This window comes from Triturus cristatus, chromosome 9, assembly GCF_964204655.1.
Source record: "Triturus cristatus chromosome 9, aTriCri1.1, whole genome shotgun sequence".
Lineage (NCBI taxonomy): Eukaryota > Metazoa > Chordata > Amphibia > Caudata > Salamandridae > Triturus > Triturus cristatus.
The window spans coordinates 931,632,725-931,646,036 of record NC_140592.1 but is presented as its reverse complement, the minus strand read 5'-3'; the positions used below and the strand labels follow the sequence as shown (position 1 = coordinate 931,646,036).

Here is a 13,312-nt window from a genome sequence, read left to right as displayed (position 1 = left end):
CTAGCCTGAGAGGATAATTTGCTAAGTGCCATGTTTTAAGTCGGCTGGGGTAGAAACAAAATCCAAATCTTGAGTAAATGGTTCCTATTGTTTTTTATTACTGCGAGTTCCTGTCGCTTAAAATGCCCTTTGATAGTGTACACTGTTGATGCCCATATCAGTATCACCATACAAGTAATCTGACTTTTTAAGGTCCTAGCGTTCCACCTTTGCGTAGAGACAACCACAATCAGGTTTTCCATTTTCTGTCGAGGGGAGTAACGCAAGACGAGCGGAATGGGAATCATTGCATAATTATTGGCAGATCATTTTCCACCTGCACTCCCTATGCGCATTCATACTTTCTTGACTGGCTCAGCTTACTTGCTGTCCTTCCCATATTGATCTATTCCTCCAAAACTGCTTAGTATCGTCATTTCTGCTTCCTCCATTATGCTTCCAGCTAGCGACACTGTATCTACCTCTCCGACAGCTCAGCACTTTGGCATCCGTTTGTAGGAAAGACGATAGCAGAGACTGTACACGAATGGCTTGGCAATCAGAATGTTGAAGCCAGCCAATCCAATTCCGTCTACAGTCAAGGGGTGGGTCTGGTGGGAGAGGCTGAACACCAGAAAGCTGATGAAACTGACCCAGGCTGAAAATTTGTAAATTGCATTGGAATTCGGTTTATATCTTGCTTTTATTATTGAAACGTTGTATTGTGATAGAGAACCTGTCATGAACATTGGAAAGGACAGTCTGTCCAGTACAAACCATTTAAATAGATAATAATGGGGCTAGGTATGTTGACATTGATCATGAACTTGTAGGTTTAGAGTCATTAATAATGGGTGGGAGTTTGCTGACGAGTTGCTGTAGACTGTCAATTGAAATACTCCAACTATGTTGGAGGTATATTGTTAGAAAAATAATGCATGCAGAATTAAGATATAATACATGAAGGAAACATTAGATTCTCTCCATTGAGATTCTATTCATTCTTAGTCAGGCTAGTCAACTTTCTGGAAACACAGCTCTGAAGATCAAAAGTGTCACAAGTGAACATGTAAAGTTCAACTATTGATACTAATACCTGGTGTGAAAATCATGTTTCATACACTTGCGTAAGCTTTGGCATGTTAAACTGGGAGTAACAAGCTATGATCACAACATAGATGTTTGGGGAAATAACAGATCAACCATACAAGATGTAGTGTTTCCATAACAAACAACATGTGATCTTGCAAAGGTGTGAGCTATATTCAGCCAACTAAAAGTGTTGATTGCTAACATTAATGGCTATATGGGTGTCATGCGATCTTGAAGACCAACAACCAAAAATATGAATTAGCGGAATATTATCTCTGGAAACTCAAAAGTGAATTTAAAGCACCCATCACAGGATTAAACTTTGTCCACAATCACGGTCCACAGCATCTCAAAGATTGCTTTGTCTGCTACCACCCAACGAGGGTGCCCAGGGCCGTATGGCCGGTTTTCCCACTGTTTCAAATGTTGAACTATTACCCAAAATTTAGTTCACTGGGGCAGTATTGACCATTTCTCCAGAACTTGGACAGACAGTGTTAGGAGAAGGCTGAAGAACTTTGTGATTCTTGTTATCCTTTACTTTTAGGTAAGGGGTGAAAATATGAAAATATGTTCATGTGTTTAATTTATATGATATGTTGCAAGTGATTTGAATTACGAACTATTGACTGGTTACATTTTTCTAACCCCGTTATGCCGGGTGTAGGAGAACCAGATCAGATTTTTCTGGCAGTTGTTTCCCTATTCTGAGGTCTTATTTAAGGTGGGCTGATACAGTGCTCCCTCCTGTCAGGGAAGTTTTAAGGCATGGGCAAAGTGGGAAATTGACCAGGGCGTCCACCTTACAAGGAACCCCAGGGGCAGTGATTTCTTTCTCTACATCTCTATATCTAATCTACATTTCTAGCCCAAACTCTTCTTTTCAATCAGCTCACTTTTCTCTCTCCACCCAGTGTCTTCTTAAGGATTTTAGGACACCAGACAAGACATATTTTAGCAGTTTTTTTTGTTCTACTCCATTTCAGACAATTTAACGCATAGTTAGATCTAATTTCCATCTTGCAGGATTCAATGAGCAGGAAATTGGTAATGAAATTCAAAGTTATTCTTAAGGGGGGCTCCAAAATATATCTTGCAGGGAGCCCCATAAATCCTAAAGATGATTCTGCCTCCTGTTAGAAAAAAGCTGTGTCTTACCTCCCCTGTTTCCCCATCAACTCCATCACCCCTAAGGTCCACACATACATTTGCACTTGTTGAGAAAAGGTGAGAAATGTATATAGTAAAACCCCATGAAACAGCTAAATCTGTGTGGATTTATGACCAGGAAAATCGGTCCCACACAGAAATTCCCTATTCAATGGGGTTCTACTCACAATAGCCCAGTACTGGAGCACTATAACTGGGGGTCTAAATATTTTAATAGTTATTTATTTCTGGATTCCTACATAGCAGGGCCCAGACGGTGAGGTATCAGAGCATCTAGTAAGTTTACACAACAGAGAAGGGTTTCAGAATATGTATCTGCATGTCTTTAAATTATAATCACATTTATTAAGATTTTGAACAATACAGAAAGTAGCAAATATTTTTATACTACAACTTGGTGTAAATTCATAAATAATCACCATGCCCATGACATCATCACAAAGCAGCAGGCACATGCACAAACTCCAATATCGAATCATAAGGAGACATCAAGAGTAATATACACCACTGGAAGGAAACAGAGAGGAACTCAATGGGGAGAACCAACATGGATAACAACAGATTACTTCAAGACCCCATAAAGGAATGTAGGACCAACACCCAGGATTTAAACTATGTATTGTACCATACCAGAAGGAGCAGGAAATAAATGCCAAGAGCAAGGTCTAAAAAGTGAAACGTAGAAAAAGCTCAAAAGGGCAACAGATCAACTGGGAGTTTGGCTGTGATTGCATTTTGTGATCTAATTCTTAGGCTACCACCATGGTTGCATGCTGTTATGTTGTAATTTGTATTTGTAAAGTGCACTATCACCCAGAGGGTATAGAGGCACTGAGGAGTTGTGTGTGCCTAGCCCTGCCTATAGTAGGTTGTTTAATTGAAAGGACGTGTTCAGCTACTTGCAAAATTCAAGAAGAGAGGAGAAGGCTCTGTTGTGGAGTGGGAGGTTATACCATGCTTTAGGAGCGATGTAAGAGAACACCCATCCTCCTGATTTGGTTCTGTATGTGTGTGGGATGTATGCAATTAAGAGTCCTGCAGAGCTGAGCTCTCTGGGTGGTTGGTGGAAGGAGATGTGACTCTTCAGGTAGGTGGGCTATGGGTTGTGTAGTGCCTTGAAGTTGTGTGTGTGAGGAGTTTGAATTAAGCGTGTACGCTTCGGGAGTCAGTGTAGTTCCATGAGGTGTGGTGTGATGTGAGCTCTGTGTGGGAGGCTGAGGATGAATCTGCCGAGTTCTGGGTGGTTTGTAGGCTTCTATTGAGTTGCTTGGTGATCCCATCTAAGAGGGTGCTCCCATAGTCCAACTTACCGGTGACTTGGGCATGAGTGGCAGTTTTTGTAGTAATGTAATGTAAAGGTAATTTATAAAGCGCAGCTCATGCCAGAGGGTGTCTTGGCACTATAGAAGTCCGACTAAGGCAGCGACAGTGTCTGCAACGGGTCAAGCGAGTGCGCAAGGTGCCTTCTAATCCTGTGTGAAGAGCCAGGTTTTTAAGGCTTTTCTAAAACTAAGTATTGATGCTTGGAAGCCATTTGAAGATCCTTCTCAGCATCTTCAGATTGTTGAAGCAAGATGCATTTATGGCATTTATTTGTGCGGTCATGTCCAGTGCTGTTGATGATTATTCCAAGGTTCCTGGAGTGGGTTTTGGGTGTGGGTCTGAGTTCGGCCAGCCACAAGCTGGAGTCCCAGGGTGAGGTGTTCTTACCAAAGATCACTACTTCTTTCTTGTCAGTGTTGAACTTGAGACAGACTCTTGTCATACAGGCGGTGAACATCTATCTTGTGTTGAGGGCTTTGTCTGAGAAAGACAGTATGAGTTGTGTGTAATCTGTGTGGGAGAGTATGTTGACGTTGTGTGCTTGGATGACATTGGCAAAAGTGATTATGTATACATTGAACAGGGTTGGACTGAGCGATGAACCTTGGGGCCCTCTGCAGATGAGTTTGCGGGCTTCCAAGAAGTAATGTGTCAGGCTGACAGCTGGTGTTCTACCAGTTAAGAAGTAGCAGCTCCAGTGAGCAGTGGGTCCTTGGATGCCAATCTCATGCAGGCGCCTGATGAGGATGGTGTGTGAGACCGCGTCAAATAATGAAGAGAGGTCCAGAAATGAGGATCATTCAGCTGTCGTCTGTGGTGGTGATGAGTGCTATTTCTGTATGATGTTTTGTACTGAATCTGGACTGCGTGGCATCTAGAAGCTGGTAGTTGCTGAGGTGGTCAGAGAGGTGGCACTGATTAGCTCATCTAAGATCTTTGCTAGGTATGGTAGGAGGAAGAAAGGCATGTAGTTGGCAAGCATGGCTGGGTCAGCGCATGGTTTCTGGAGTAGGGGCATGATGATGGCATGTTTCCAGGTGTCTGGGAATGGGAGTCGATGGAGGAGTTGAGGATTGATGTTAGTGCTTCACTGATCAATAGGGGTCTTTTGGTGAAGGCATGGTGGATCAAGGGTCAGATAGAGCCCCCGAGGGCATGCTCTTCAAAGCAGCTGCAATTTTGATGGTAGTGACAGCAGGCCACGAGCTAAAGGTTAATTCTTCGGATGTGATGGGAAGCTGAGTTGCGACAGAGACTGGGTCCGGTTGAATATCGAAGTTGCTGTATATGGAGGTGATTTTGTAACAGAAGAATACCAAAAGATTGTTGTAAAGGTATTTTGGGGGAGTGATGTTACTGAAGGCAGCAGGAGGCATGGTGATATCTGTGATGATGGTGAAGTTTTGCTTCCGGATGTTAGTTAGTTCTGGCTTCTATGTGATCTGCAAGAGCTGTGTGCTGGGTGTTCTGTATCTGCTTTACATAGAATCCGAAAAGTTACCATCTGCCAAAGCCTATCACTTTTAGCTGTGCTAGACATTGGCTTATGCTCCAAACTACACAAAATCCATCCTTATACCCAGATGGGTCCTTATTATTAAGCCCCTAACTTACCTATCATCAAGAAAAAGAAGACTTTTCTGGCCCAAATTCTGAATCTCCTTTGATGCAATTGCCCATCTCAGCGCCTTTCTACTATGCGCCATATCTTGCAATGGGGTAAAAATCGTACCTTTACCTCCGTTGACCGCACGTTTCCCCCTACTTAATAATCTTGCAGCACTTTTCTAGTCTATTAGATGAGGCAATAATGCATTCATAAAGTTCTAATGAAATCCTTGTGAGTTGGATACCAACCAACAAATCACTATCAATGTGGCTCCCGTGTCCTTCTCCAATCTTTCATGGTGGGCTCAACGGACATTATAGAGGTCATAACACATTGGATTGCTGTCAGTTGCTTTCCACTGCTGCACTACAAGATTCTCAGTTGCTCCTACCCAGGGTTCCAAGGACCGGACTTAGCTTTCAACCTAATCCATTGGTGTTCCTTCATCCCAGATCTGCCTGTCTGCTTGTGTGGAGCTGTTATCAAGTGTGAGTTGGCAGGCCTGGTTACGGGTATTACCAAAGCACAAAGAAGTACACATTGCAACTATTCTAGCATTCTTTGATGTACCAAAGACTTTTTCAGGCATAGGCAAAATTTACATTTGCGCAGGCACCTATTTTCCAGGGGTCCTAGAGAAGGTGAACTTTTATTCTTTTGGCATGGGTTTTCCCCTGTATTTTTGCCTTTGCCTCCTGATATTTCGCTGTGTGTTGGACTTCATTTTTGCTGGTCCAAATGCTTTGGGCACTTTGCCACTGCTGTTCAGTGCCAAAGTGCAAGTGTTCCCTGTAAATTGTTTTTATGGATTGGTGATTCCGTGATTGGCATATTTGATTTACTAGTCAGTCCCTATTACAGTGCACTATGGGTGCCCAGGGCCTGACAATCAAATGCTGCTAGTGGGTCTGCAGCACTGATTGTGCCACCCACATAAGCAGCCTGTAATTGTAACTCAGGCCTCTTATTGCAGTGCCTGTGTGCAGTCGAGTACTGCCATTTCGACCTGGCAAGTGCACCCACTTCCCAGGCCCTAACCTTCCCTTTTATTACATGTTAGTCCCCCCTAAGGTAGGCCCAAGGTACCCCTGTGGGCAGGGTGAAGTGTTTGTGAAAGGTAGGACATGCCGTGAAGTGTGTGGCATGTCCTGATTGTGAAATACTGCCAATTTCGTTTTTCACTATTGAAAGGCCCATAGGATAGAATGGGGAGTTTGCCTATAACATCTTATAAGCATAACTGCCCATGGAAACAAGATTGGAAATAAAGTTTGACATGTCTGAACTCAGAATGTTAAGAAGCATCTTTTAGTGAGGGTGACTTTTACATTCTGGGTTTGAAAATACCACTTTTAGAAAGCAGGTATTTTCTTGCCTAACCATCTAGTGTGCCTCTGCTAAGTTGTGTATTAACTGTCTGACTTTGGAGTGACAGGGGCTGGGAATGTGTATTCTGTTCAGACAGCCACTTGGGGGGTGGGGTAGGTGTGTCCTGCCTTTCCAGGGTGAGTCAGGGCTGGGCTGAAAGGACCTGGGTTGTATTCAGAGTAGGGGGAGGAGATTTCTATCACACCTGATTGGGCTTTGTCTGCCTTAGACAATGCTGTCTCCACCTCCTGCTAGGAAGCTGCACCTGCGAGGACAGAACTGGTTTTGGCTGGGCAAAGAGCTACCCTGCCACAGAGAACAAAGGATTTTTGTATTATAAAAAGAGGGGCCAGACCCCAGACTTTTAGATCACTTCTGGGAATCAAGAGGAACCTTTGCCAAGGAGAAGAGCTGGAGAAACTGAGGAGGAATACTGCCCCTGTGCTGTTTGCTGTCTGGGGTTGGCCTGCAGTGGCTACTTTCTGCCAAGGGAAGGGAAAAGGACTTTGCTGTGTGCTGTGTCCCCTGCTAGAGGAAGATCTACACAGGCTTGAAGAAGAGCTTGCCTCCTGTTCTGAAGTCTCAGGAACACAAAGACTTCACTCCCAGCCCCTCTAAACTTCCTTGCTCGGAGGTCTGACCTGCCAAGAGGTGAAAGTAGCTGTTCTGGGCCTCTGGAGTTTGTTCTGGCTGCGGGAGCTGGAAAACCAAATCAACTACGAGAAGCGTGACACATCCATACCTGTTTCTGATGCAATACCAAAGAAACCGACACAGCGCCTGCCCACGGCTCGAGAAATCGCTGCACGCCACATTGGGTGCACCGATCTCCGAAGTCCGAGATCACTGCACCGATTCTGACGCAAGCCCTGCTGTATGGCTCCAAGAACCCATGCATCGTCCCGGATCGTTATGCATCGCATCAAGATGCCAGGTCTGTCGCATCACTGGGGGACGCAGTAAGAAACAGACGCATCACCTCCTCTCCAGTGAGAAACCGACGCATCAACTCCCCTGCACAGCAGTAAGGAACCGATGCATCACCTCCCCCGAAGCAAGGAACAGACACATCACCTTCCCTGCATGTAAGGAACCGACGCATCACCTTCCCTGCGACCCTTTTTGTTGTGTGTGCAACGCATCCAAGGTACTTTGTGTGAAAAGTGTTGCATCTGCAATATACTTTGAACAGAACCGTTTCTACCATTTGAAAGTCATATTTTTATCACTGTATTGTGGGTTTTTGTTGTTTTGGTCTTTTTTTGATTTAGATAAAGATTACTTATTTTTCTAAACTGGTGTAGTGTCCATTTGTAGTGTTTTCACTGAATTACTGCATGTTTTCACAAATGATTCACGCACTGCCTCTGAGATAAGCCTGTCTGTTTGTGACAAACTACCAAGGGGGTGAGCAGGGGTTATTTTAGAAGTGTATCCCCCTTACCCTGACTAGGAAGAAGGGTTCCTACTTCGACAAAGGTGCAAACTAGATACCCCCATGACTCTGAATCTCTCTACCATGTATCATCTTAAAGATTCATGGGTCCCCAGGACATATTTCAATAGCTTTTATGTGATTGTGTTTCTGAAAGCTTAACAAATAATTCAGTACTGTTTGGCATCAATTAGTGGGCAATGAGTAATAACATTAAAAATTGTTCTAACAGGGTCCCCCAAAACCTTTAAGATGACACTGCGGTGTACATTTATCTATTTTTATTCATACACATTTATTGACTTAAGTTTGTAGCAGAAAATAGCCTGCTTGTCTCTAAAGCCTCATCTGTTAGCAACATGTTGCTACGTAAGCGCTCAGTTGATCTCTGGGGCTAGGTTCCTGCTTTATAAACACACCCAATAAAATAAAATACATGTTTACCCTCTTTCTTCTTCTTCCTCTTTGTTTTATTCCCATTATGTGTCGATTATTAATTTTTTATTGCTTCGTTTGCTGTGATGGAGTAAATTTAACATATGTTGGTGTTTGTGTTGTTCCCTTCTGTTCTTTGATATTTTTTTCAGAACAGCCCTAGCTCCAATTAATTGCAGCGTACTGTTTTTTGTTAGACCTGCTTTCCAGGACACAATATAATATTGACCAATGTACATAGGGCCATATTTATGTGCGGAGTTGCGTCACGCGATGCAAATTCTCAATGAGATTTATGAAGCTTCGCAAGGCCGCTTTGTGTGTCCCTGAGTGGCTTCATAAACCTGAAGTAACGCAACAGAGCGCAAATCGTTGCACTGTGCTAATCTGCCCTGGGAAGCCATTCAATGGGCTTTGTGGGTGTTCCCATGCAACACTCATGGTTTTTTATGCATTTCCAGATTTACCAAAAGTGGTAGACCTGGGAATGTGCCAAAAAGATACTCTTTCTCAGGGGAAGCATAACGAGGAGAAATATCTTTATTTCTCCTCGTTACTTCGTCTTTCTATGTGTGCTCTATTCTGCAGCACACATAGAAAGAGGAATGTGGCTCTCAAGATTGATTTTGTACAGGATGTTGCCCGTTCCTGCACAAGAACAATCCTGCATGCAACGCAGGTGCAAGGGTGCCCGCATTGGCACTAGGCAGCCCATTGCGCGCCAGCCCTGAGAAAAGGACAGGAATGCATTAAATACGGCGCATTCCTGCCCTTTCCTTGTAATGCAGCGCAGCATTGCGTGGCGTTACAAATCTCATAAATATGCCCCATAGCGTCTGTCACAAAGTGTGCGCGCGCGTGCGTGTCTGTCTATTCAGGCTACCACCCTTCGAGGTGGATAAGATGATTGCCACAGTGTGCAGTTGGGCAACAATTGGACGTCAATAGCCAGCCCAGCTGGTGCGAGTGAAGTACGACACATCCTTTGTACGCCTGCCCCTCAGTACTTCCTGTTTGTTGAACGTTGTCTCCTTTCTGTGTTGGGTTTCACCACAGGTGCCAGCGAGAAAGCGCGGCAGCAGAAGAAAAGTAGCGGCTATGAAGAGGGGCTGTCGAAGGCCCTTGAGCACGCAGAGGACACGGACAGGGACGCTGAGAGAGGTGCGTGTCACGACAACCTTGTAAATCCATCGCCAGCTGTCGTGCCGGATATTGTTTCTAGCGCCCTTGGCTTTCACCTGTGCCACACTCGTTAATTCTTGCTTTAATTACATTTACCGCCCTCTCAGTTTGTCCTCACCATGGGCAATGCTTGTTTAATTCAGTGCACACAGCAGGGTCAGGGTTAGGACAGAAGCGAATAGACCTGCAGGGAAATAAGGGGATCCAGCCCTCATCCCACAAGCTGGGGCTGTAATTTGTGAGAATATATTTAGCAAAAATGTGTGACAGAATTATTGTGTTCTAAATAATATAAAAATATCGTCCCACTGGGTGTGTATTTCCTTTTTGTTAACTCCAATCGGGCAATAGAAATTTGTCAGACATTTTGGTTGGGTTATTCTGGTACCACCCCCAAGCAGGTGCATCTGGACAGTCGGTAGGACTGAAACAAAGCCAGTCAATAGAAGCTCTCTGGACTGGCAGCCTTTAAAAAACTATTAGGGTCGGATCAGAGGTAAGTGTCATATGGACATTTCCCAATAGGCTTCAATATACGCTGGATCTGAGACTGAATCAGTTACATGTGAAATTTCCCAACAGACAAATGTTTCTAATACGCTGGTTGGCTTGGGGAACAGTCATAATTGTGTTCATCCTATACTACCGAACACAGATGCCTCCCTTCCAATTCTAGCTTATTTTTACTCTCCTGACTCCCACACAGGTGGCACCATAGAAGGAAGCTTTAGCCAGGAACCCTTGTGTTTCATCTGGCTTTATGCCTCACAGCAGGCATAAGACTGACGGCCTTTTCACATGGGGCTTGCCACATGTGAAAGGACACATTGCTGGAGTTGTGTCTTTTTCAGACACACCCCAGTAATGAGTCACTTTTGCGCTGACAGATATGTCAGTAATACTGACGTATCTGTCATTCCTTGTGACACGATGCGTCATATAGTAAATATGACGCATCCCCCATGTTGAAAGGAAGGCACACTGAGAAGGGACGCATTGCTGTTTTCATGCATCGATATGTCCCTTCACATAAATAAGGCCTTAAGTGCCCAGAACCACAGGATGTTTGAGCCTCCACGATACTCGACCGGTTACCGAGCTTCAAAGTCAGCAGCTCAAGGTTGCCAGATATAGTACCTGGCGACCGTTCCATGGGTTCTGCAGGGCTGAGCCTGGCCTGGAGTTATCCTTGGTGTGTCACCAGAGGTGACGTGGGACCCGGGTTTCACGCACCTGCAGCTACAGGCGTTAAGCAGAAGGGTCCGCCGCCGTGCTGTGCCAGACATGCCAAGTAATTCTGGATTCTTGCCTTTGGCCTACTTGGTTGTTCACACCAGGGTGTGTAGGCAGGAAATTCATTTAAGGGTCTCACTAGGGTGCCTGTGGTGTTGCTTGTTGACAGCGTGGGTGTGCTTGTTGTCATCTAACTATTAAAAGCTAGTGAAAGCAGAGTTTATTCAGGCTTGTTACATTTATTATTATTATTGTTGACATTTACTTTTCTAGCTAAGCTGGGGGGTCCTGCCATACCAAAAGCATGCAAGAACATGTGTTCTCATGCAGGTTCACCATGAAATAGGTGAATTCAGGCATGCCTATCACCCAAAGTCATGTCCCTCCTATTGTCAAGTTGCACTGTGTTGTAGGGACAGCCTGAAGACCATTCTACGGCAGTGTCTTTGCCGTGGGTCCTTCTGGTAGACCGAGATATCTTCTGTCAGTCCTTCTGTTGTGCATTTCACACCTTTTGCCAAGTAAGGTTTGCAGTTCTACACCTGGGGCATTGGTCCAAAGGATACTCTTTGATGATGGTGGCTCTGCTCTGAACTTTACAGCCAAGCAATCTCAGTGTTAAGAATCTATAGCAGCGATGGCTTATACATGCCTATCAGGTTTTCCTGGGGAATTCTTATTTTCCACCCACTCTGTGCTCACAACACATCAGGCCCTAGGAGGAATGTACCTGTGATGGGGCTGCCAAACCAGGACCTTTGGGATGACTAGGAGAGGACACGCTTATGCTGCCTACTGGATGGCTGCACTCATGACCAGAATAATGTCAGTTCAGTTCAAGGTATTGGTCATGAGGATTGACAGTACAGGTGCATTGAATGATCAGAAAGGAGGGTGGGGCAGCTTGTGCTAAGACCAGGACCAAAAATGCTTTTCAGGTGGACTTTAGGTATAGGAACACCTGGTCTCCATGACTATGATCCACATCAGCCAGGTGAGATACTGTGTTGGAAGGGCTTAGCCATGTATACGTGTCTTTCCATGAGAATAATCTAGAAGTGCACAAACCTTACCTGGATTTTCAGAATAGGCCAATCACGTTTCTGGAGGGGTGCATTACTTCTGGTTCTGGTCCAGGTGTCCATCTACCGGGGCTTGCAAGGAACAATTCCAGGAACGCAGCACTCTTGCATGCTCCCTCCATTTTCTCTCATTCTCTTCCGGATGTCTCAACTCATGAGCCTTGGTCTCTAGTGGTAGTAGTGTTGCCTTTTTGTAAGAGGATGTTTCTCCCCCTCTTTTTCGTAGGGAGTTCGGATGTCAGGCTATGCAGGATAAAGGTCACAGTCTTGAAATGAACTGTGACTCTTCTTCCCCAGTGCCCAACCTGAAGAACCCACAAGAAGGACCCCCAAGGGGGAACCAGTTATTTATTACCCTGGGGTGAGCTGTGCCAGCTTTGACTCAACATCGAGAAAAAGCCCCAGATTGTGTTTGAGGCATTATAAGTAAATAAACCAAACAACTAGATTTAAGTTGTGGAACTACAGAACGTCAAGTTCCAAACTACCTTCAGTTAAAAAAATGAAAAAGAAGTGAAATACATGAAAAATTGAAAAAAACGAACAAAAGATTTAACACGTTTTAAAATTATATTCTAACCCTTCTATCAGAAACAATGCAATAATGTGCGTCGATGCAAGTCCATAGAAACAGCAGGACTCTTGAAAAAATGATTAACTCCTCTGAGGAGTGCAAGCATCTGGCAACCAAGTGAGGCCAATTCATGAGTACTGGCACTATGGCACTATGGGACTGAGCAGTGAAAAGCCGATTATGCACAAATGGAGCGCACTGTGCAGAGGAGGGCGGTGCAGGGCCATCTTAACAACATTATAGGCCCCCGGGCAAAGCAGTGCCCTGGGCCCAGCCTACACAGCCCCTCACAGGAATAAAAAGGTTCAACTGAAAATTAGAGTTAAATTCTGGGGTGCATGGTGGCCCTATGCTCATGGGGCCACCGGGCAACGGCCCACCATGCCCATGCATTAAGACGGTACTGCTGCAGCGGTGCTGTTTTGTCTCTGACCTCTGTCAGAAGTATGTTCCTGATCCCTTTGGTCCACTTAGGAAAGGAAATATAATTCATTTCGTGGAGAAAAAGCCAAAGATTTTTGGGAAAAAGCCCAATTTTCCACACAATGTGAAAAGTAAGGCAACATTAGTTGTTGAAGGTGGTTCTTCTTCTTGTGGGTGTTCTTAGGCACAGGTTCGCCTCCGAAAGTAATAAGGGTTCCATCTAATTGGCAATGGCCCATCTGTTATTTGAGATTGCTATAAGGAGCCAGCATATTTCCTTTTTCCAAGCCCCTCCCACTTTTGACATGTCAGGAAGAGGGATCCCTGACAAAGTGCACGTTGCTTCTCCCAGCAGACCAAGATCCCACTCACCATTTGAAAAAGATCCAGACTGGAGACAGAGAGAG

General features: G+C 44.7%; 1 protein-coding gene across 3 annotated transcripts in view; it reads left to right on the top strand.

Moving 5' to 3' along the window:
* The window catches only part of CHGA (chromogranin A), a 91,015-nt gene that overhangs the window by 65,885 nt on the left and 11,818 nt on the right, over positions 1-13,312 (top strand). For all 3 annotated transcript variants that reach the window (XM_085626493.1, XM_085626492.1, XM_085626491.1), the window contains exon 5: positions 9,468-9,572. In XM_085626493.1, coding sequence (XP_085482619.1) covers positions 9,468-9,572 — 105 coding nt within the window. The remainder of the gene's footprint in view (positions 1-9,467; positions 9,573-13,312) is intronic.